Raw genomic sequence first — 25,890 nt, forward strand, 5'->3', positions numbered from 1 at the left:
TGCTACAAGAAAAAGCTCTTAAATTTGCTTCTGATCTTGGAATTTCAATGCAAGCAATGACTGGCATGACCGATTTCATGTTCGACATAGTATTGTTTTCTGAGCAGTCCCTGGAGAAAGTGCAGAAGTTAATCAAAAAGATGTATCCAACTGGAAGTCGAGACTTCCAAGTAGCTATTATGACAATGACTTTTAGAACATGGGTGAAATTGGTCCATTTTTTGAACTTATTCCAGACAAACACTAACTGTGAAGAGTAATCAGTGCAAAGGTTGAAAAATGGCAAAACAAAAATTAACAATCAATCTTTGTGCTATCCTCTGCAGTGAGAAGGTCATACATACTGCAAATTGTCCACAGCACTTCAAAAACAATGACATTTCCTTGCTTGTTATCTTTTGGCATGCAAATAAAATGCACGGACGATGTGTGACTTTCATTTTTGGATGAGTAACTTAAATTCAAAAATGAGAATTCAGAAAAGTAAAATCCTACTTTTCGTATATAATGCACCATGTTATTGCAGCAAAATGTATCAAGTATGTGGTAGTAACATTTCTTCCTGCCAACACAACATCCTGTGTTCAGCTTCTTGACCAAGGAGTGATCCAGTATTTTAAATTAAATTACCAAAAGAATCTTCTGTGTTCCCTAGTTAAGAAAATGAACAACATATCCGTGTATGACCCAGCTAAGTCTGTGATTGTAGGTGATGCTGTCAGCTGGATTAAAAGTGCTTGGAATGAAGTGAAAAATGAAACAATTACAAAATGCTTCATTAATTCTGGTTTTGAGTCTCTACAAAATGTGGACGCTGGAGGACAAGCAGGTGGCGATGAATCAATAAATAGCCTCAGTCACCTGTCCGATGCAGCCGAGGTGCGATGCTGCCAACATAGAACTGAAAATTTCTACAGTGAACAAAGAAAATGAATGCTTCAATAGTGGTGATCATTGGGAAGATGATGTTGCAGATCCAGAACCAAAACAGCAATAGTGATGACGATGCAATTCCTGTAGAGGCAATCCCATTAGGCAATGCCTTATATAATATGGCTGGGCACAAGTCCCTTGCTTCCGAACTTCCCAACCAGAAACTGATGTACTTACTATCTGAGGTGGGAAGTAATATGAGAATGAGACTGTAAATAAATGTATGAAAAAGTGTGTGCTACTCACTTGCATGCGCTTCTATATATATAATGTGCAACACTTAAAAAGTAATGACAATATTATGAAAAGGATAGAGTGCTACTCACCATACTGTGGAGTGGCTTTAGACAACACAAACACGTGCACGTGCGCACATGCACACGCATATGCGCGCGCGCGCCCGCGCCCCCCCCCCCCCACACACACACACACACACACACACACACACACACACACACACACAAATGCAACTCACACTCCCATGACCACTGTCTCTGGCAGCCTGGGGACTTCGGCTGGATTTTCCATTGTTTGACTTAAGAAACTAAAGTAGTCATCAATCTGAAGGTTGTTTTAAAAACCACAGTGCTTTACTAGGCATGATTCTGTTGGAGGTGGTATGCCGCTGACTTTCTCCAACCACTGAACTGACTTAGCTAGCCAGTTACAGCGGGACCTACAAATTATGAAAGCAGAGAGGAGTGGTAAAATTGAGGAACTGAAAGCAATATTGATGCTGAAGCTGAGAAATAATTTAGAGAGAAGTAACAGTATATGGGTTGGGATGGTGTGCATGTCACAGCACATATGAGGGCTGCTCCATGTCTCATATAAGGTGGGGGAAATTTCATCTGTATCTGACACCTCTCCCTCCCCCCCAATCTGACAAAGTGCTAAGACAGTTACAGAGGAAAGAAGACCTCCTGGCTGAGAGATTCATAACAGTAAAAGTGAGAAAGCTAAAATCATAATGAACATTAGCTGGATTGACAATAAAAAAAGGTGAGAGAAATAATCAGTAAAGAGGTGGGTGGGCCCAGGCGAGTGTTGACCCCTGAGCTCTGCATGCAACAGATGCTGTCCCTCCAAAAGTCATCCCACCCCCAATCTGTGATATCTAAAGTGAAGTGTTAGAGATGAGAACAGTACCCACTATCTTGGAGGAAACATATAAACCTCTTTCATTGTTCTTTCATCATCGGCTTGGACCTAGGATAAGAAATCCTTAATATCTTGCCAGAGTGTTATCCCTCATCCGTAAAATACAATGCGCCAGAAAATAAGAGCTAACCACATCTAAAAGTAATTAAAACAGAGTAAAACTGGGGTGACCACAGGAGCTAGCAGAGGAGGTGGAGATGAGGGTCCCCCCAGACCCAGCATGTGGTAGGAGACACCCCAACCCCAACAACCCTGCCCCCAGCCCGAAAATAGTTTAAAATGTTATAGCTGAGGACCAAAACCACTTCCTCAGAGAAAACATCTGAAATAAAGTGCATTGCACCAGCACGTGAGATACTTTCTGTGAAGTGCTTGAATAATGATAATTGAAACCAACAGCTGTATTGTAATCCTACATCATTTATTCAAAACATGCTACCAGTTTTGACGGTGAAAACTGTGATCTTCAAGCCCCAATCGTAATCTGCCACCAACATATGAACCACAATGACAACGACCAATGGAGACTTGAAATGGAAACAGTACAACTTACTAAGGAAGTTACGACAGCATGTGCAACCAACAAAGTCAAGTGGACTGTGGCCAAAATCAACTAGATTCCTTAACTTCCAGTAATAAGCCCACCAATGACAGGATGACAACTCTTGGTCTTTATCACTGTGGTTCTTATATTGATGGCAGATTATGCTTGGGGTCTGAAAATGACACATTTTGGTGTCTCAAGCAGTAGCATGTTTTGAATGAACAATGTTGGATTACAATACAGCTGTTAGTTTCAATTATCATTATTCAAGTACTTCATGCATAGCTGCTGTCCAGATTACCATATGCTTTTTGTGAGGCTCTACAACTGTTATTCCTGACCAGTGGGAGATACCAGGCTACAGTAAGTACAGACTAGAGTTTGTGATCCACATTCCAAAAGGTGGGAACAAGGAAGCAGAGAGCCTTAAGCTTTCACTTTGGAGTTAGTCTTTAACTGACAAATATGGAGTAGCCATGTCAGCTTTTCATCAAACGAGGAGTCCCAAAAACTGAGATTGTGCAACAATGTCCAATTGCTGCATACCCAAATATAGCTCTAGGTCTGCAAGAACCATTGTATGATGATAGAAATGCATGTCTCTTGTTTTTGTGGGAGGGAACTGAAAGCCATGGGAGGGAACTGAAAGCCATGGGAAAGACTCCCAGCAGAGGCCCTTCAGATGGCATCTAGGAGCTGACGCTCAGCCAAGGCCACAGATTTGGAGCTATACCAAATGCAGAAGTGACTGATATACAGCAAGGGACTGAAAAATGGGCCAATGGAGGTAATTCTAGCTCAATGTTGATGATCAGGAAGAGTTTTAACACTCAGCACAGAACACTGTAGGGTGCCGTTCTCTTGAACCATAGGAAGCTGAACGATACACCAACACTAACCTGAAACAATTGGTGGGATAAAAACTAGCGAATAAATACCAGTCAAGAGCCTCAAATGCCCCAGTCAAGGAGAGTAAGTAAAATGTGATGACACCAAGCGATGTCATATGCCTTATATAGATAAAAAAAAAAGACTGCAAGGAGATGTTGGAATTCAGAAAAAAGCCTATCAGATTGCTGCTTCCAACCTAACCAGATTGTTGATTGTGGCTTGTCCCTCTAGGAAACCACAATGATAGTGGATAAAACGTCCAGTGATTTGAGAACCCAGCACAATTGTTGGGCTACCATCCTTTTAAGCAGTTTGCAGACACATTGGTGAGGCTAATCAGTCAGCAACTGTCTATGGACGTGTGGTTTCTGCCAGGTTTAAGGGTTGGGAAACACCTACTAGCCAAAGAAGGTCGAAGACCCTGTGTAGGTGGATTCTTTGAGTAACATTCAGATGTTGGATCATTTGATTATGCATTGAATCAGGGCCTGCAGCTGTTTTATGTGATGAATCAAGAGACTGAACAAGTTGGCAGTCAATGAAATGTTCATTTTATAATTTGGATTGACAAGGGGGGAGGGGAAAAGGGGATGTATTCAATTAGTCTTTAATAGGTTCAAAATAGCTGGCTAAGAAGAGGATGCCAACACTTTTGACAAGTGTGTTGCAAGGTGTTAAACAAGAAATGAAATTGGTAGACATACCATCATGAAGGAGGCGGCCTGGAACAGTTGCTGGTCTTTGGCAGCATAAAGACTACAGCACAGGGCCTACATCTGCGATGAAGAGATATATGTTCTAAAGGAAGAGGTTCAGCACTCCCAGCATTCCTTCTTACTGAATTTAATTAGATAGCAATCCTTACTACAGAGCTGCTTTAAACTGAATAGGGATGGTCTGTGAAAGATGTCATCTGAGAAGTTTCAGGGCCCTTCGACAATCCTAGATAGCTGTTGCAATGTCCTTGATCAACCATGGCACAGGGAGGCAGCAGAGAGGGGGCTGCAGAAATGGGAACAGCAGTTCTGATGGCATCAGTGATCGCATAGGAGACATTTCTCACAACCTCATTGATGCAGTTTGAAAAGAGTGGATAGAGATGACAGCAAAAGTATACAACTGCCAGTTGGTTCTTTAAAGAGCGCAATACGGTAACTGGTCTGTCGGGTGGTGACATGGAAGTGGCAGAATCACTGGTAAGCGGTCACTGTCACAAAGATCGCTGTGTAGCAGCTATTGTAGCAAAGCTCCGTGACTGGGAGAAAGGAACCTACAGTTGATAGCTGGAAAGGTGACGTGGATGGGTGCTGAATGTGTAGGAGAATCATCACTGAGGGGAGAGAGATCAAAATCAGAAAGAACGTGATCAATCAGAAGATCCAGATGAGACAACATGATACTTCACCACAGGGGGTGGTGGGCACTGAAATCAGTGAGTAGGGATAAAGAGGCGGTAGGGGGCATCATTGGATAAAGGTGTTCATCTCCAGACAACTAAGTCCCTTGCCTGCGGTAAACTGTAGCAAAGTCACAAGATTGGAGGAAAGAACCACAAATTCAATATCCAAAAAAGTATTTCCTGGAGAGCAACACAGATTGTGGAACAAGAGGAAATTAGTTGTAGTTCTGGTAGGTGGCAATAACATCAATTACAGTTCCATTGAATTATCAAGTTAAGGGTGTCCTTGTTAGATGTGAAGGGGCAAGGAGGAAAGGTCATATCTCAGGGTTACTGCACCTCACCAGTTGGGATGGAACAACAGTCAGGTGGCTTGAGGGATCTCATTCTTCCAGGGTCAGAAGAGTAACCTTCTCCCAAGCTTTCTCCTTCTTCTTCTTCTTCTTCTTCTCCTCCTCCTCCTCCTCCTCCTCTGTTTTTGGTGGTTGAGAATCCTGTGAGGGCTTATCCGCTGTAGGTATCATACAGCCATTACAGCGTCTTCCATTGACCACCAGTGGCGTATGTGGGCCCCACATAAAGTCACCCCAAAACAGCAGGAAACCACCACCTTGCTGCACTTGCTGGACAGTGTGTCTAAGGCATTCAGCCTGAGCAGGTTGCCTCCAAACAGGTCTCCAATGATTGTCTGGTTGAAGGCACATGCGACACTCATCGGTGAAGAGAACGTGATGCCAATACTGAGTGATCCATTCGGCATGTTTTTGGGCCCATCTGCACCGAGCTGCATGGTGTTGTGGTTGCAAAGATGGACCTCGCCCCGGACATCAGGAGTGAAGTTGCACATCACGCAACCTATTGTGCACAATTTGAGTCTTAACATTAAGTCCTGTGGCTGCACAAAAAGCATTAGTCAACATGGTGGCATTGTTGTCACGGTTCCTCCAAGCCATAATCTGTAGGTAGCGGTCATTCACTGCAGTAGCAGCCCTTGGGTGGCCTGAGCAAGGCATATCATCGACATTTCCTGTCTCTCTGTATCTCCTCCATGTCCGAACAACATCGCTTTGGTTCACTCCGAGATGCCTGGACATTTCCCTTGTTGAGAGCCCTTACTGGCACAAAGTAACAATGCGGATGCGATCGAACTGCGGTATTGACCGTCTAGGCACAGTTAACTACAGACAAACACGAGCCATGTACCTCCTTCCTGGAGGAATGATTGGAACTGATTGGCTTAGGATCCCCTCCATCTAATAGGCGCTGCTCATGCATGGTTTTTTTACATATTTGGGAAGGTTCAGTAACATCTCTGAACAGTCAAAGGGATTGTGTCTGTGATACAATATCCACAGTCAACACTATCTTGCGGAGTTCTAGGAACTGGGGTAATGCAAAACTTTTTTTGATGTGTGTATATTTTATGCCTCTCGAAGTTTTTGAAACTAATGAGGACACCGAAAAATTTAATAGTGATGTGTGGGAGGGTAAGATTACAAAGTGTAGGAATGGAAGAGGGACGGGGAGTCCCGGGCTCCACTCTTTAAGGCTCCTCAGCTACTGATTGGTGTTGGGTGGCTCATCTGTAGGTTTCTGGGGAGGGAGTTCCCAAAAGGGAGTCCTGTTACCAGTAGATGCCATAAGAGGATGCTGCTTCTCTGACCAAGTGCAGGGAGTGGTTCCGAAGATGGTGCTGCATGAACCATGGTTATGAAGATGGTGCTGCAGGTACCACAAGGGGGAGGGCCTACTGCCCCAATAGTCCAATTTATTTGCACCACTACCAAAGGGCGACACCGGGGGAGTAAATACATCAGGTACCACTGACGACGTGGCCACATAGTGGCAAAAATCAATACTATGAAGACAGGATATAAAGTATCATATTTTTTCCGAACTTCAAAATATTAGAGGCGATCGAAGACCTACAGTTCATGTATTTTGCATTCCTTGATTAGGATAGCAGACTTCAGGAATGGGAAGGGTGGTCCTTCTTGCAAGTGACACAGGCAGGTGGTGGCGCATGTTGTGAATTTTCATGAACTGGCTGGTCACATTCTCCACAAATTGGGTCATACATACACCAGGAAGACATAAGCCCCAAGTACTGGCATTCTAAGTGTCATATTGTGGATGGGAAATATGGCTTCACATCACAGCAGTAAATCGTGGTTTTGAACTCCTCTGGAAGTGAACCCCACTGAAAAGTGAGCATGAATGCTCTAGCATCAAATTTGTGGTCCGGCGGGCCACAATGGATCCTACACTTCTCCAACTGTTCATGTAGTTTTTCATCCATCTGCTGCATTGAGTCCTGGTGGAAAATGAAACCTTGCATGTTTACATTCTTATGGGGTGTTATGGTAAGATGTGTATCACGGAACTCCAAGAGAATGATGCCCAAGACTGGGTATGATTTGGCTTCTAAATAACAATGGAATCATTCTGTAATTTACTAAGGAAAGACAGTTCACTGTATATGTTTTCAATATTCTCCAAAAAGAACACTGAGTTTGCAGAGAGAATGGACCCTCTGTCTGTGACTAAAAACTAGGAATTGAGGAGAATAAGTGTCTGCAAGCCATTTAGTTTTGCTTTTTTCTCATGGTATGACCATGAAAGAAAAGTGCCTAGGATCTTAATGATGTGCACTGAATTGTGGTCTGTGTGAAGAGACTGCCAGAGTTTTGTGAGCACTGGGTGGTACCTTGGTCTTTTCATAGTGTCAGGTACCCACCATGATACTACATAATCCAAATGACGGTTCCCCCATGGGCACCACTCAGCCAGAGCAAAGGCCATCTGGCTTGATGGCAGGGCCCTGAGTCTCGAAGCCCCTAAAAGGACAGGCGCCTAATCCCTGGCGTATGTGGGAGGTGACAGCTCGAGCATCAATAATGCATTCTCTGCATAGCTAGGGGCTATGACCATATGGGTACCAGACAACCCTCCAAGTGGACTAGATACTGTTCTGGGCATTGGTCGACCTTTCCCACACAGTCCACGCTTCTGTAAAAAGCTTTGAAAAGGTGTAGGTCACACCCAGGACTAAGGATTTAATGCAAGTTAAAATACTGAGGATTTAATGCAAGTTAAAATATGTGATGTAAAATAAACACAATATTATGAAAAGGACAGAGTGCTACTCATTATGTAGTGGAGATATTGAGCCACAGACAGGCACAACAAAAAGACTGCTGAACAAGAAAGCTTTTGGCCAAATGGTCTTCTTGTGAATCAGACAGCATACATACATGCATTCATGCAAACAAAACACACACACACACACACACACACACACACACACACACACAACCACCGTCTCTGGCTGTCGAGACCAGCCAGTCTAGCCTCCGCAATGTGGCCTTGACAGCCAGAAACAGTGGTCAAGGGTGTAGGAGTTGCATTTGTGTGAATGTTTGTGTGTGTATGCTGTTTAATTCAGAAGAAGGCCATTTCCCAAAAGCTTACTTGTTTAGTAGTATTTTTGTTACGCCTGTCTGTGAGCCAACATCTCCACTGTATTGTGGTAGCAGTCTATTCTTTTTGCAATATTGTCATTGGTACATCCTAGATTTACCATTGTTTGGTGTAAAATGAAGGAACATAGTGGGAGGGGCTTCTATATCCTGCAAGCAAGCTAGATTTTTAGTAGGAAATCTGTGCTAGAGAATAAATCTGAGAAAAGATATACTCAGAACATAAAACTGCAGCACAGGAAAGGAAGAAGTACTGCAGTGGCTTTGACTCCCATGCTCACCATGCACATACTCACTCAAGAACTGCGTGTCCCCTGGGAGGGGGGGAATATTAACAAATTTAATAATTAACAGTACTACCTAAAAATGAGAGGAGGGGAGGAGGAGGAGGGAGGGAGGGGGAGAGAGAGAGAGAGAGAGAGAGAGAGAGAGAGAGAGAGAGAGAGAGAGAGAGAGAGAGAGAGAGAGAGAGAGAAGGTACTGAAATAAAATATTTTGTTATGAATGAACAACTCTCCACGATCAGCAGCACATTCATAAGTCCTCCTCACTTGCTGTCAACTAGCGCACAATTTGTGGTTAAAGCCATAAGTAATCACTGAAAAACATCTGTTCAATGGAAATAAATACATAAATAAATTAGCACTCGTAAAAGAAAAACCTGATCAAAGTGCAAATATTGCAGAATAATGTTGAATGGGCACCATTTAAATCAGATACTGAATACCCAAATGATGGTAGTTTAAGTGCGAGCTTCTACTTTTGAATAGCCAAAGCAGAGACAAAAATGTCTTTCATGTTTTCTGAATTTTATCTTTTATGAAGCTCACAAGATAAGTAAATATACAGTAAAGAACTGAAACTATACCTGAAACATCCGAATACTGACAAGCATGTTGACCAGCACTAAGCTACACAGGAAGACATCATTAGTTTCTGGCTGTACAGAACGAAGAAAGAGGTTCATAGCAGCATAATTGAAGTGTTCAAATTTTCTGCGACCATAAACAACCTTCCTCTCTGGTGTCACAACAACATATGCTGGAAGCTTCTGATCTGACAGACCAAGTTTCTTGCGCACCATTTCTGCATCCTCTTTTTTCACAGTAAACACTCCAAACTTGATTCGTCCTGTGAATTTCACACTGAGTGCTGCCAGGAAGAGTGGTGGATGTAAAAGATGAGTCAATAACAGCACACGGACTTCACTGTTTTGTGCATTAACAGCTGCTTCATCCTCACCGAACCACTCTGACTGAACTTCCTCAACACTTTTCACTCTTTTTACTCTGATGGACAGCTGTTCTCTTACCCATTCCACTATTGCCTGTGGACAAAAATTTTTCTTAAAACATATAATATGCATACACATTTCACATTTAAAAAGCAAATGATCTCTCTGCATTTGTATAAACATCCAAACCATACACATAAAAAAATTAATGTCATTCAGTTTTTCAGTAATATGCTGAGCCAATGTCAATAAATAACTTCCTTCCATTGGCACATCACTAACTCCTAGGTACTAATGCTGTAAGGGTTACAGGATGGGGAGGGGATACGGTTCTAATCCTTCACAAAGTTACTGGATTGTGTTTATCTATTAAACATTTAAAAACATTTGTGGAACATAAAGACAAATTTTATTTCTGGTAAAACCAGAGTAGGCTGTTGTTTCAAGAATGTACCCAACATTAAGAACGGCGTACTGCTTGCAAAGAAACTGTTGCAAAACCATAACCTGAATAACAGGTACCCTTAGTGGTCAATCACTACTGCAAAATTTTAAAAATTAATTTTGTAGGTCAGAAACTGTTTGCAGATGGCACTAAATTGGATAAAAGAACATTGTGTGAAGAAAATAAAAATCCTAACATTATGATGTTATTAACAACTAAGAAAATACGGAAAAGTGCAATTGGTACTGAAAATCTCAGCAGATGTGGATATTTGCCAGACAGCAGCCAAGCATTTTCACTGATTTTTGCATGCATAAAGACTCACTCAGTGGAAAATACGTGGGCTTTTTTACGGTGGCATTGTTTTGGTAACAGAATTCTAACACAAATGTGCTTACAACAGTGTTATGGTCAAGACAGTATACACATATTACAACAATTGATTATCTTCAAGCTTACTGTTTCCTAATCACAGTATGGGATGTAATGCATTCCAGTCAGGCTCAGAAGATGGCATATTGACAGAGTTTCTATGGATGCTGCTTGTCTACAAATTGCAGCTAGAGCCTTTACAACAGTGCACCACCTGACAAGACTTTACAATACTGAGTCGCCTGGTGTTATATCATGTCAGATTGGCTGGCATAAGATAGAAGCATAGCGGAACACCACTCTCTTGTGTGCATTTCGTTATTTTTAAAAACTATTGTAGATCATCCTTCTTAGTCTTACTGGCTTGGGATTTCTATTTACTTATTATGTATTGTAATTTTGTTGACAATCTGTGCTTTTGTATCTGGACTTGAATGTATTACCTATGTGACAGTGCTTCTCTCCCTTTAATATGACTGCAAATTTCCTGCACAAGGAACTGGTCCCAGTATTTGTATTAAACGCAATAAATTAATTTGAGTCAGCAGTTTGGCAAAATGTGTGTTTAAGTCCTGTGTTAAAACTGTGTGTCAGGATTCTCTTATGTGCTGATGTACATTGCCACAGCATAACGTACGGAAATAAATAACTGTCTTTGTGAACCACATCCTGATGGGTGTCACTGTTACAGCTGTAGGTTATTCTGTGGAAGAAATTTCAGGTTTTGAACTTATCGGTCAATGTTTCGCAATACCAAACATTAAAAACTTTAACAGTGACTGTGTTCCCTTGATAGGATGACTAGTTTAATTAACGCTTGCTGGAATACTTTAAATGCTTCTCTCAACCATGGACCTTGTTGTTGGTGGGAAGGCTTGCGTACCTCTGTGATAGAGATAGCCATACCATAGATGCAACCACAACAGAAGGATATCTGTTCAGAGGCCAGACAAATGTGTGGTCCCTGAAGAGCTTCTTCGGGTAGTTGAAGGGGCAACAGTCTGGATAACTGACCTGGCCTTGTAACATCAACCAAAACGACCTTGCTGTGCTAATACTGTGAAAGGCTGAAAACAAGAAGAAACTATCATAATTTTTCCTGAGGGCATGCAGCTCTACTGTATGGTTGAATGATGATGGCATACCCTTGGGTAAAATATTCTGGAGGTAAAACAGTCTCCCTTCAAATCTCTGAGCGGGGACTACTCATGAGGATGTTGTCATCAGGCAAAACTAAACTGGCATTCTACAGATCGGAGCATGGAATGACACCTTAATCGGACAGGTAGGTTAGAAATTTAAAAAGGGGAATGGATAGAGTAAAATTAGATATAGTGGGAATTAGTGAAGCTCAGTGGCAGGAGGAACAGGACATCTGGTCAGGTGAATACAGGGTTACAAATACAAAATCAAATAGGAGTAATGCAGGAGTAGGTACAGTGATGAATAAGGAAATAGAAATGCATGTAAGCTACTATAAACAGCATAGTGAATGTATTATTGTAGCCAAGACAGACACAAAGCCAACACTAACAACAGTGGTCCAAATTTATATGCCACCTATCTCCACAGGTGATGGAAGAGATTGAAGAAATGTATGATGAGATAAAAGAAATTATTCACATACTTAAGAGAGATGAAAATTTAAGTGAAGAGGGAGTGGAACTCAGTAATAGGAAAAGGAAAACAAGGAAAAATAATAAGTGAATATGCACTGGTGGGAAACAAATAAAAGGACAACCCACTTGGTAAAATTTGTCACACAGTATAATATAAGCATTTCTAACACTTAGTTTAAGAAACATGAAAGACGGCTGTTTATCTGAAAGAGACCTGGAGACACCGAAAGGTTTCAGATTGATTATATAATGGTAAGACAGAGATTTCAGTACCAGGTTTTAAACTGTAAGACACTTCAGGGGCAGATGTGGACTCTGACCACAATTTATTGGTTATGAACTGTAGATTAAAACTGAAGAAATTGCAAAATGTAGGAAATTAAGGAGACAGGACCTGGGTAAGTTGAAAGAACCAAAGGTTGCTGAGAGTTTCAGAGGAAGTATTAGGTAACAGTTGACTAGAACAGGGGAAAGGAATACAGCAGAAGATGAATGGGTAGCTTTAAGGGATGAAATAGTGAAGGCAGCACAGGGTCAAATAGGTAAAAAGACATGCCCTACTAGAAATCCTTGGATAATGCAAGAGATACTGAATTTAATTGATGAAAGGAAAAAATATAAAAATGCAACAAGTGAAGCAGGCGAAATGTCTAAAACAGGAGATTGACAGTAGTACAATATGGCTAATCAGGAATGTAAGGATTTAAAAGCATATATCACTAGAGAAAAAGCAGCTACCACCTACAGCAAAATTAAAGAGCCCTTTGGGGAAAAGAGAAGCAACTGCATGAATATCAAGAGCTCAGATGGAAAACCTGTCGTAAGTAAAGATGGGAAATCTGAAAGGTTGAAGAGTATATATCGAGTCTATACAAGGGAGATTAACTTGAGGACAATATTATAGAGATGGAGAGGACAGAATAGAAGATGAGATGGGAGATATGATACTGTGAGAAGAATGTAACAGAGCACTGGTAAACCTAAACAGAAACAAGGCTCCAGGAGTAGATAACATTCCATCAGAACTACTAATAGCATTGGGAGAAACACCCATGGCAAAACTCTTCCATATGGTGAGCGAGATGTATGAGACAGGCAAAATACCCTCACACTTCAAGAAGAATATAATAATTCGAATTGCAAAGAAAGGAGGTGCTGGCCAGTGTGAATATTACTTAACTATCAGTTTAATAAGTCAAAGTTGTAAAATACTAAAACGAATTCTTTACAGAAGAGTGGAAAAATTGGTACAAGTCAACCTCAGGGAAGATCAGTTTGAATTCAAGAGAAAAGGAGGAACATGCGAGGCAATACTGACCCTATGAATTATGCTAGAAGATAGGTTAAGGAAAGGCAAACCTACATTTATAGCATATGTAGACTTAGAGAAAGATTTCAACAATGTTGACTGGAATACTCTCTTCAAAATTCTGAAGGCAGCAGGGGTAAAATACAAGGGAGTGCAAAGTTTTTTACAATTTGTACAGAAACCACACAGCAGTCATGAGGGTCGACGCGCATGAAAGCAAAGCTGTGGATGAGAAGGGAGTGAGGCAGGATTGTAGCTTATCTCTGATGTTATTTAATATGTACACTGAGGAATCAGTAAAGGGAAGGAAAGATTTGGAGTAGGAACTAAAGTCCAGGCATAAGAAATAAAAACTCTGGTGTTTGCCAATGACATTGTTGTTCTGTCAGAGAGAGCATAAAACTTGGAAGAGCTGCTGAATGGAATGGACAGTGTGGAATGTAGGGAATGGACAGGGTGGAATGTAGTCTAATTAAATCAGGTAATGCTGAGGGAATTAGGGTAGGAGATGAGACACTTGAAGTAGTAGATGCGTTTTACTACTTGGGCAGCAAAACAACTGATGATGGCCGAAGCATACCGAATATAAAATATAGACTGGCAATGGCAAGAAAAGCATTTCTGAAGAATATAAATCTAACAACGAATATTGATTTAAGTGCTAGAAAGTCTTTTGTGAAGGTATTCGCCTGGATTGTAGCCATGTATGGAAGCAAAAAATGTGGATGATAAACAGTCTAGACTAGAAGATTTTGATGTGGTGCTACAGAAGAATGCTGAAGACTGAGTGGGTAGATCACATACCTAATGAGGAAGTACTGAATAGAACTGGGAAGAAAATAAATTTGGGACACAAACTAACAAGGAGGAGGGATTACACTTATTCTGAGGCATCAAGGGACCACCAATTTTGTACCAGAGGGAAGTGGGGGGGGACGGGTAAAAACCAGAGAGGAGGACAAAGAGATGAATATAGTAAACAGATGCACAAAGATGTAGGTTGCAGTAGTTATTCAGAGATGAGGAGGCTTGCACAGGATAATAACATGCTATTCTTTTCAAAGATTCATTTAATATATGCATAATTTCACACTTAAAAAAAAGTATGTGTAGCTTAAGTAATTGAAGTAAGGTTTTATAAAAAGGTTTTCCTTTCAGCTAAATATGAATTTCAAATAAATTACTCCACTGTTTGGTTTTTTGTTTACATCTCTGTTAAGATGGAGAAAAAAAAAATATTCATGAAATAAATTCTTGGACAAATTAATTCACTTAGTATAATGACATATTCCATGAACATGTGTTGTTGTTATAGTTTGCGAATAGAATAAAAAGCAGTATTATATCTTACCTGTGGTCTTGTTGAAGTGAAAGTACGAAGAATTACTCTATCTTTAGGCCTTGACCCCTTTGGTAGAGCCAGGAGTAGAAGAGGCTGATCCCATCCTTTACTGCCACATAGTCTACAGAAAAAAAATAACTTTTTTTTCTCCCAAACACACTTTGATTTCAGAATCCAGGGTGATTAAATGAGATACATTCTAAAATGAAATAGCTTTTATTTTTTAAATAATAATGTGTTCTTGTATTTTATGAAGATAAATACAATTATCATTTAATGTCCTGCACTCTTCCGAAATATTTGTGAGAACTTTCAGTGTGACAGAGCATTCATTTGTCTAGTCTTTCATTCATTCAGTCATTGTGTAAAAAAAAAGGTAAACTATCACCATATCTCTATACCAGTTAAATTTAATCAAGTAGATTAGAAATAAATCTGCTACCTTTAAATAAGCTGCTGTGTCCTCCAACACAAAATCAAACAATGGAAAATCCATGATGGAATGTAATAAAATTATGAAAAGGATAGTTGCTACTCACCATATAGCAGAGATGCTGAGTCACTGGTAGGTACAACAAAAATACTGTCAGAAAGGGAGCTTTCGGCCAACATGGCCTTCATTGAAAATAGACAACATACACACTCACATTCATGCAAACGCAACTCACACACACATGGCCACAATCTCTGGCTGGCTTCAGCTGCCAGAGACTGTGGTCATGTGTGTCTGAGCTGCATGTGTGTGTGTGTGTGTGTGTGTGTGTGTGTGTGTGTGTGTGTGTGTTTATTTTTGACAAGAGCCCTGCTGGCTGAAAGTTTACTTTCTCACAGCCTTTTTGTTGTGCCTTATGCGAGTCAGCATCTCTGCTATATGGTGAGTAGCAACTATACTTTTCACAATATTGCTGTTGTGTCCTCTGTTATAACGAATAGGTAACAGTTACTTCACATTGATTACAGTGGTATTTTTCAAAGAAAATATTTACCTACACCTGTAAATACTGAGTCCTATTTACAGTGCATTACTATTCATAATCCAGTGGGAGTTTGCTGAACAGCATCTCACCAGGCTATGTAATGCCACTCTGGACTCTAGTCAAAGATCAAAGTCTATGTGAAAATTATCTTTGTTTCTTGTACTGTGACTGAGTAGATAACAGTTCAGTTAAAAAAAAAAACTTTTTTTGGTCAGCAACATAAAATACTAAGGAATAAATGTTTGGAGAAGTTAGTATAAGAAAGCCACGAGCCTTAAAAAGGCTTACTGCAAGATGCAAAATGTAAGATTATCTACTTTCTAGGAAGGGACAACATGCAAGATAAGCAACGCATCTGCTTTTAGCTCAACAAAATGAATGGTGCTCATAAGGTCAAAACACACTGAACTGAGCTTTTTGATTAGTTTATCTGCAGGATGGGAAAAATGAAACTGGCCCAAAAAATATTTTTAAGTCCGACGTGGAACTGATCCTTTTTAAAGTAAAGAAGCACAGCCTATTACAGCAAATGCTGCAAATCATGATTTCGGTACACTAATCGGTTGTATCACATGTCTGCACATGTGCATTTCCCATGTGTTCTGTATGTGTACTTTGCTGCGTCGTCATGTTCAAGTGAGCCAGTGAGAGAAGCAGGCTTGAGGGGACATGGCTTAGCTACAGCCTGTGTGGAAGTGTTTATGCGAGAGTTTAAGATGTGAAATATTCCTTGAAAACCTCCAGAAAGGGCTTAAATACAAAACTTAGTGGTAAAATAGTCAAAACTGGCTCTGCAGTGAATAAAAGCTGTAACTACCTGGAAAGCATTTGAACACTAGAAAACATTGCTTGACTGAAGGAAAGCCCAGAATGAAGTCCAACAAAAGTTCAATGCTGTTTATGTGTACAAGTGAAAACAGAGATCATCATGTCAAAATATTATCATAAAGTACCTGAATCTTTATCCTTACAAATTTACTGTTCTGCACAAATTAAAGTCCCCAGACCAAATTTTGCATATAAAGTTGTTATTGAGGTGTCTGAATGATGTGAAATCAGAACTATCGGATCTTCAGTTTTAATTTCCTCGTATGAAGACTGGTTCAGCCTGTAACGGGTATGAAGTCACAGAACATGTACTTCTGTTCATCGGAAAATCTCCATCAGTACTTCTGAAGAGCTGTTGCACAATTTCAAGATTGGTACTTAGTGCACAATGTCTGGTGTCCGCATCATATGATTCTTTAACCAAACTGTTAACGCTAACCAGTACATCCAGAAACTGTTTAATACATACATGGATCAACTCACAGATTATGAATGACGGTATACATACTTTTAGCAAGACAAATTGTCATGAGTGCATGAGGTGCTCAGTGAGGAGAGGACGATAAACAGAGTCCATGTAATGTATTGGGCAAATTGAATGGTCAAGTGTACTCAAATAGTCTGTACGCACTGGAGTAGCTGCAGCAGAACACTGAAAACCCTATTGATGTTACCCTTCAGGCAGAACTGCAGCACACTTCAATAAATTGAGCACAGCACTGCATCAATATCAAAAATCACCATTTATGTCATCCTCCGAGATGTTCATTAACAAGGGCCAATCCTGGATTAATTTTATTGTAAATGTTTTCTGTGGCAGTTTTACTTTGCCCATCCTGTACATGTTGAATTCAATTTAACTGGACAACAAGTATTCTTATACAGTGTGTTTCATTAAATGTATTACCATTAATGCCTTCTTTCTGGTGCCACCAGGTCATTATTCCATAATTGAAATTGCATAATATGAGTGTGTGTTAGATTAAGACAAACTCTTGACCTAGCAGGACTTTAGAAGGGGCAGTCATGAAGTTTTAATTATCACGTTGAAAGAAATAAAGTCATGTATTTTTTTTATTTATTTATTTTTTAATGACACTACAGGAGCCCAAACAAAATGATGCAGCTAAATGGTAAAGTGGTGTTTCATGTGGTAATTTCATTTCTGGCAGCAATGGGAATATTGCAGCTGTGTCAGCCCAATACAGAAGACTTCCTTACCGACCTGGATTGACCTGACACAGCAGAAACATTTCTGCTACTGCCAAAATCAAGTTCTTGCACAATTTGTTGTGTGACTTTACTTTTTTGAGGTAATAATTAAAACTTTATGACTACCCCATGGGCTTGTTCGGCTATCGTCTGAGCTGCATCTGCTAATGTTCATTTTAGACACTGAATTGGTATGCTTTTGCCACTGGAAGTCAGTTATGTAGGATTCGAACAACAGCACACCTAGTTCTTATCTTTATGAGACCCCTTCCTGTCACATTTTCCCATTCTCACGTTAGCTTCACTTATGTGTTAGAGCCTGATAATGTGATTCTCTGCTTTTCATTATTAAATTAAGACCAGTATATGCAACAGTAATCTCATTAATGCCACAATATTATAAGCCTGCATATAGAACTAAGTGAAGTGGTACGGTGCTTAGGACACTGGATTAGTGTTCAGGAGAGCTGTGGTTCAAATCCTTTTTTAAGCATCCAGATTTAGGTTTTTTTATGGTTTCCTTAATGTGCCTACATCTAATGCCAGGGTGCTTCCTTTGAACGGACAGGGCCGATCTTCCTCGGTGTCCTTCCTCCAATATGAACTTCTGCTCTGTCCCTAATGACCTCATCATTAATAGGACATTAAACCCTAATCTTTATTTTTCCTTTCCAAGTAGATATTTGTGTCCTCACAAAAAGGCTTTGGCTAAGTCACAGAATATACCAACAGGATAATGTTTTTCTTGTTTAGCTCTGCCTGGTCTTCATTTGTGAGTTCTCTGTGGAGAATCTTTTACAAAACTCAAACTATGAGGCAGTATGCAAGTTCTCCTCAGAAGAATAAATTAATATTTTATGACAAGCTGCTTTCTAAAACACTTTTGAAAAGATTGGAAGGAGAGAAATATGTCTGTAATTAGAGGTGGTTAGTTTATCTCCTTTTTTATAGAAAGAAGGGAGATTTAGTGTTTAATATACTACACTCCTGGAAATGGAAAAAAGAACACATTGACACCGGTGTGTCAGACCCACCATACTTGCTCCGGACACTGCGAGAGGGCTGTACAAGCAATGATCACACGCACGGCACAGCGGACACACCAGGAACCGCGGTGTTGGCCGTCGAATGGCGCTAGCTGCGCAGCATTTGTGCACCGCCGCCGTCAGTGTCAGCCAGTTTGCCGTGGCATACGGAGCTCCATCGCAGTCTTTAACACTGGTAGCATGCCACGACAGCGTGGACGTGAACCGTATGTGCAGTTGACGGACTTTGAGCGAGGGCGTATAGTGGGCATGCGGGAGGCCGGGTGGACGTACCGCCGAATTGCTCAACACGTGGGGCGTGAGGTCTCCACAGTACATCGATGTTGTCGCCAGTGGTCGGCGGAAGGTGCACGTGCCCGTCGACCTGGGACCGGACCGCAGCGACGCACGGATGCACGCCAAGACCGTAGGATCCTACGCAGTGCCGTAGGGGACCGCACCGCCACTTCCCAGCAAATTAGGGACACTGTTGCTCCTGGGGTATCGGCGAGGACCATTCGCAACCGTCTCCATGAAGCTGGGCTACGGTCCCGCACACCGTTAGGCCGTCTTCCGCTCACGCCCCAACATCGTGCAGCCCGCCTCCAGTGGTGTCGCGACAGGCGTGAATGGAGGGACGAATGGAGACGTGTCGTCTTCAGCGATGAGAGTCGCTTCTGCCTTGGTGCCAATGATGGTCGTATGCGTGTTTGGCGCCGTGCAGGTGAGCACCACAATCAGGACTGCATACGACTGAGGCACACAGGGCCAACACCCGGCATCATGGTGTGGGGAGCGATCTCCTACACTGGCCGTACACCACTGGTGATCGTCGAGGGGACACTGAATAGTGCACGGTACATCCAAACCGTCATCGAACCCATCGTTCTACCATTCCTAGACGGGCAAGGGAACTTGCTGTTCCAACAGGACAATGCACGTCCGCATGTATCCCGTGCCACCCAACGTGCTCTAGAAGGTGTAAGTCAACTACCCTGACCAGCAAGATCTCCGGATCTGTCCCCCATTGAGCATGTTTGGGACTGGATGAAGCGTCGTCTCACGCGGTCTGCACGTCCAGCAAGAACGCTGGTCCAACTGAGGCGCCAGGTGGAAATGGCATGGCAAGCCGTTCCACAGGACTACATCCAGCATCTCTACGATCGTCTCCATGGGAGAATAGCAGCCTGCATTGCTGCGAAAGGTGGATATACACTGTACTAGTGCCGACATTGTGCATGCTCTGTTGCCTGTGTCAATGTGCCTGTGCTTCTGTCAGTGTGATCATGTGATGTATCTGACCCCAGGAATGTGTCAATAAAGTTTCCCCTTCCTGGGACAATGAATTCACGGTGTTCTTATTTCAATTTCCAGGAGTGTATCAACAAGGTCATTTCATGAGACAGAGCACAAGCTTGAGGTATGGGAGGAAATTAGTCATGCCCTTTACACAGGAACAATTCCAACATTTGCCTTGAGTAATTTAGGGGTATCATGGAAAATATAATCTGAAAGGCTGGATGGGAATTCAAACCATCATTCTCCTCAATGCGAGACTAGTGTGCCAACTACTGTTTTACCTTGGTTGGTTCCATTTTTATACTTGGGTGTTGCAACACCACGTTTAAATCTGTCGGGGAAACATGTCTGAAGTCAACGATGATTACAAAGATAGCTCAAGGGTCATCTATCAAGTCACCACAATATTTTAATATTCTGATAAAAACACCACCATAAACAGCAGAACTACTGCTTTTTAGTGCTCTTATAAATTTTCTAATCTCCTTATTATCTGTGTTTTTTAAAATTTATTTCTGTTGGTGGTACATGGAGTGTCCACACTAATAAAAACAATGCCTCTGTATCTTATTGTTTCTATGTGGATGCAGCGTTGTTTGGTGGCATCATAAGGCCAATGATTTGATAGTGACCATTTATGCCTGAGCTATTTTCTAGGGACTCAGTTTAATTTGGTCACTATACTTGTTTGTTTATCATGTGATAACACTCCAAATAATTAACAGTACTGATTATTCATTTGGAAGTTAATTACAGGATTTACCAGGAATTCTGCTCACTTTATTGTCATCTAATTGTGTTTCGGGGATGCAACTGCTTTTGATACATTTATAGTTGGGTGAAACTAACTGGCAGATGTATTTCAGTTTTCACTGAAGATTATTTGAATGCAAAGGCGCATGTTTGAGCTTTATGTCATCATTACTAATTCTGACATCTGTACAACTCACAAGAATCCAGTGTCAGCATTTATGTAGCTAACGATTTCCTTTTTTGGAAGTTAGGTTCTTGAACTACAGTACACCTGCAGTAATGACCAATTGCCTAATTATCCTTCCTAGCATGACTAAATACAGGGCGTTTCAAAAAGAAAGAGCAGATTTCAAACATTTATTTCTCAAAAACTACAAATGATAGAAACACAATTCAAACGTTTCTTGTCAGAGAAAGGTTCAAAGTTTTTCAATGGTCCGCGCAGAAGTTCCATGCAAATCCGCAGTGGCGCTGGCGTTTGTTTGTAGGAAAATGGCGACGACACCACAGGAACGATCATTTTGTGTGCTGCAATTTGCAAAGTTAGAGTCCATTGTTGGTGTGCAACGTGCATTCCGCCGTCAATTCAACAAACAGCCGCCTCGTCATAAGCAAATTTATGAGTGGCATCACAGATTCGTAGAAGATGGTTGCATCTGCAAGCGAAAAAGCACGGGTCGTCCACGCACCATTTACCTGGACATGTTAGAAAACTGGCTATTTCCTCAACTTCAGGAAGATTCAAATCACTTCATCTTCATGCAAGATGGCGCCCCACCACACTTCTCTGAACCTGTACGACGGTACCTAAATAACACCATTCCAGGACGGTGGATTGGAAGAGCAGGAGCACAAGATCAATGTCATCGTCTGTGGCCTCCCAGGTCACCAGACCTTACTCCCTGCGATTTTTATTTGTGGGGGTACATAAAGGACTGTGTTTATGTCCCACCTATGCCCGCTACTCTTCAAGAGGTACGACATCGAATTGTTGCGGCCGTGAATTCGGTAACTAAAGACCAGTTGCGTCGTGTGTGGCAAGAAATGAGATACCGGTTTGATATTTGTCGTGTAACAAATGGTGCTCATATTGAGGTACAGTTTTGATATTTGTTGTGTAACATTTGGTACTCATATTGAGTGAAGGACCGTTGGAATTGTGTTTCTATCATTTGTAGTTTTTGAGAAATAAATGTTTGAAATCTGCTCTTTCTTTTTGAAACGCCCTGTACATTACAATTCACTGTTCCCAAACCATTAATATGTATTATATTGCCAACCTTTAAATTACTGAAAGTTCTGTACTAATTTGGTATTCACATGTTGCTTCTGTTTAACAGGATTGCAAAGAGAGGTACACCCTATGCTCCCACCCAACACCAAGCTCTGATTGTTAGCTAAAAAGTATGAACAAGTGTGTACAGTCTTGGACGTAATCCACTGTAAATCTGGAGAGACAGCACAGCCAGTAAAAATTATTTATTTTGGGGAGGCTGGAGATATCAGAGGGAGAAAGAATCCATTTGGAGTCCTATTCAGGTTGAAACACTCCTCACACACCATTCCTCAAGACTTTGGTTTTGTTCAGGTCTGTGATGGTGCTTTCTTGCCTTCATAGTAATTTAGTAATTTGCCTGTTGAATCAAAGCTGGTGTTACATATCCCTCACAATCTTGAAGAGAAGATGAATTACATGTAAACATTCTTGAATTTTTGTTGTTGATTCTAAAATTTTTGGCCCCTTATACTAAAGTCTGATGTTGGCTGTTCATGTAATCAGCAAGCTGTGTCTTGTCCTATTTTCTAACCAGGAATATTTTCCTGCCTTTCTTAACATACAACCAAAGCCTATAGTCAATGATATGGTAAACACTATAAGGCACTCACTCCTTACTCTGTAATAACTAAGTTTTAAATTTGGGGTCTGTTTTTCTCCACAAGACATGTAACATAATCCTTATGAGTTAGCTTGCTAGCTAACCACTCAATGTAACTTTCATATGAAACATTTATTACAATATCACATGAAACCCTGGCCCTGCTGCAGCTGGTAAAGTCAAGTATTTTCTCTGTTATCTTAATGTTATTGGTAAATTTATGCACTACATTCTTTGAGGCTTCCCCAATGTATCCTGTTATTACAGTATATGAGGTAAGTTTCTAGACTTCTTTGATCCACATTTGATTTTTACCTTAACTCAATTATTTAAGATTTGGAACTGTAAATAGCGAACACTCTAGTTCTTTATCCCACTGAAAACACTGCCACCAATGGAATATACACATATATTCCATATAGAATTTAAGCATTTTGGTACTATCCCCTTCTTGTTTCAGCTAAATGTTTTAACTTGGACACACAATACAACCAAGAAAGGTGGTAGTTTATTAGGTTGTGGCATGTACGCCACCGCCATAGCATACATTGATCACAGTAAGATGACAAGGCAACAGTACACAAGAAGTAATAACATGATAACTGAACACAAGCGTAGTGCAGCAAGGTTTAAATAGGCACTCGCCTGTGGCGGGCTCATCGGTAGTTCACAGTATTGCTCTTTCATGGTGTACTCTTGCGGATGCCCTGCTAATACATGCTGCTTTCAAATGTGTGCACATTACTTCATTCGGCTTCCCTTGGGGAACACATTGGACTCTTGAGATGTTTTTGCAGTCTTCCTTAGTGAGGCTCTGACAAGTGATGTACTGATACTGGGGCATATGGTTGGAATTACTTTGGGCACAGGCAGCATTGCAGTCCACCTTGTGCCAAACCACAAAGTAGGACAGGTGACAATAGCATGAGCTCCACGTCCACATCAGGTCTAGGGCCTGGTGGTGGTGGTTCCCCCACAGTTCGTGGCTGAGGGAGGTTTTTTTGGGGGGAGCGCACAACTACAGCGGTCATTAGCGCCCAGACTAAGTTACGAATGCACCGTGAGGCACAAGGCTAAAACAGCAACTAAAAGGGACAACACTATAAAAGACATTGACAGGCATAGGATTAAAAAAAAAAAAAAAAAACAGCATAATCAAATGTCCTTAGACAGGTTTGTCAAGTGGATAAAACGAAGAACGCGAGCAGCTGCTCCTGTGTCATCCGCTAAAATGGCATCCAGAGTACATGGCAGGCCAAGATCAATGCGCAGCGTATTAAAATTCGGACAGGACGTTAAAATGTGGCATACCGTCAGCGATTGCCCACATGGGCAGAACGGCACCGGCGCAGCCATCAGCAGATGCCGATGGCTGAACCGGCAGTGTCCAATTCATAACCTGGCCAAAGTGACCTCCTCCCGCCGAGAAGGGCGCGAAGAGGTCGTCCAAGTCATGGGAAGAGGTTTCAAGGCCCGAAGCTTGTTGTCCATAAGTGCAGCCCAATCGGCATGCCACAGCGATAAAATGCGCTGACAAATGACCCTGCTACAATCTGATGAAGGGACACAACAAGAAGCTGTCCGAGGCTGGAGGACCGCAGCCTTGGCTGCAGCATCTGCAGCTTCGTTCCCAGTGATACCGACATGGCCAGGAACCCACATAAAGGTAACCGGAGAACCATCGTCCGCCAGCTGCTGAAGAGAGCGTTGGATCCGGTGCACGAAAGGGTGAACCGGATATGGATAACTGAGGCTCTGGATGGCGCTCAGGGAATCGGAGCAGACGACATAAGCAGAATGTCGGTGGTGGCAGATGTAAAGAACAGCCTGGTAGAGGGCAAACAGCTCAGCTATGAAGACCGAACAATGGCCATGGAGCCGGTATTTGAAACTGTGTGCCCCGACAATAAAAGAACACCAGAACAGAGCCATCTGTATAAATGAAGATCATATTAATGAACTTTGAACGAAGTTCGACAAAATGGGAGCGGTATACCGAAGCGGGGGTAACCTCGTTTGGGAGCGAGCTGAGGGCAAGGTGAACGCAAACCTGAGCCTGGAGCCAAGGTGGCGTTTGGCTCTCGCCCACTCTAAAGGTTGTAGGGAGTGAAAAATCAAGGTGCTGAAGGAGGCGACGAAAGCGAACTCCAGGGGGAGCAGGGCACAGACATACAACTCGTATTGACGGTCGAGAGAGTCATCAAAAAAGGAACGATAAGATGGGTGGTCGCATATTGACAATAGCCGACAGTCATACCGACAAAGCAGTATATCGCGGCGGTATGTTAGTGGCAATTCACTGGCTTCAGCATGAAGACTCTCGACGGGACTAGTATAGAATGCTCCGATCGCAAGACATAAACCCCGATGTTGTATAGAGTTGAGGCGGCGTAAAATGGAGGGCTGTGCAGAGGAGTATACGAAGCTCCCATAATCCAGCTTTGAGCGGACGATCGACCGATATAGGCGAAGTAGGACGGTTCGATCCGCTCCCCACGACATACCACTGAGAACACGGAGGACATTTAGAGAACGGGTACAACGGGCAGCCAAATGTGACACATATGGAGACCAGCTAAGTTTCCTGTCAAATGTAAGACCTAAAAATTTTGTTGTCTCCATGAATGGGAGAGCAACGGGACCAAGTCATAAAGACAGTGGGAGAAACTCTTTGTAGCGCCAGAAGTTAATACAGACCGTCTTCTCGGCAGAGAAACGGAAGCCATTGGCGACACTCCAGGAGTAAAGACAGTCAAGACAACACTGAAGACAGCGCTCCAGGAAACATGTACGCTGCGCGCTGCAATAGATGGTAAAATCGTCCACGAAAAGGGAGCCTGATACATCAGCTGGGAGGCAATCCATTATTGGATTGATCGCTATGGCGAAGAGAGCGATGCTCAAAACTGAGCCCTGTGGCACCCCATTCTCCTAGCGTAAGGCGTCGGACAGAACGGAACCCACACGTACCCTGAACTGTCGATCCATTAAAAAGGCACGAATAAAAAAGGGAGGCAACTGCGAAGGCCCCATGTATGCATGGTGCGGAGAATGCCCGCCCTCCAACAGGTGTCGTAAGCCTTCTCCAAATCAAAGAACACAGCCACGGTCGGGCACTTCCACAAGAAGTTGTTCATAATGAAGGTCGACAAGGTAACCAGATGGTCAACAGCAGAGCGGCGCCTACGAAA

General features: G+C 42.0%; 1 protein-coding gene across 1 annotated transcript in view; it reads right to left on the reverse strand.

Annotated features, from left to right (window-relative positions):
- Positions 1-25,890, reverse strand: part of LOC126412444 (E3 ubiquitin-protein ligase RNF103-like) — a 135,221-nt gene that overhangs the window by 73,305 nt on the left and 36,026 nt on the right. Inside the window, exons 4-5 of the mRNA XM_050082052.1 lie at positions 14,738-14,849; positions 9,276-9,734 (exon numbers count right to left, since the gene is read on the reverse strand). Of these exons, the coding sequence (XP_049938009.1) occupies positions 9,276-9,734; positions 14,738-14,849 (571 nt within the window). The remainder of the gene's footprint in view (positions 1-9,275; positions 9,735-14,737; positions 14,850-25,890) is intronic.

The sequence above is a fragment of the Schistocerca serialis genome, chromosome 1 (assembly GCF_023864345.2).
Source record: "Schistocerca serialis cubense isolate TAMUIC-IGC-003099 chromosome 1, iqSchSeri2.2, whole genome shotgun sequence".
In the NCBI taxonomy this organism is placed as follows: domain Eukaryota; kingdom Metazoa; phylum Arthropoda; class Insecta; order Orthoptera; family Acrididae; genus Schistocerca; species Schistocerca serialis.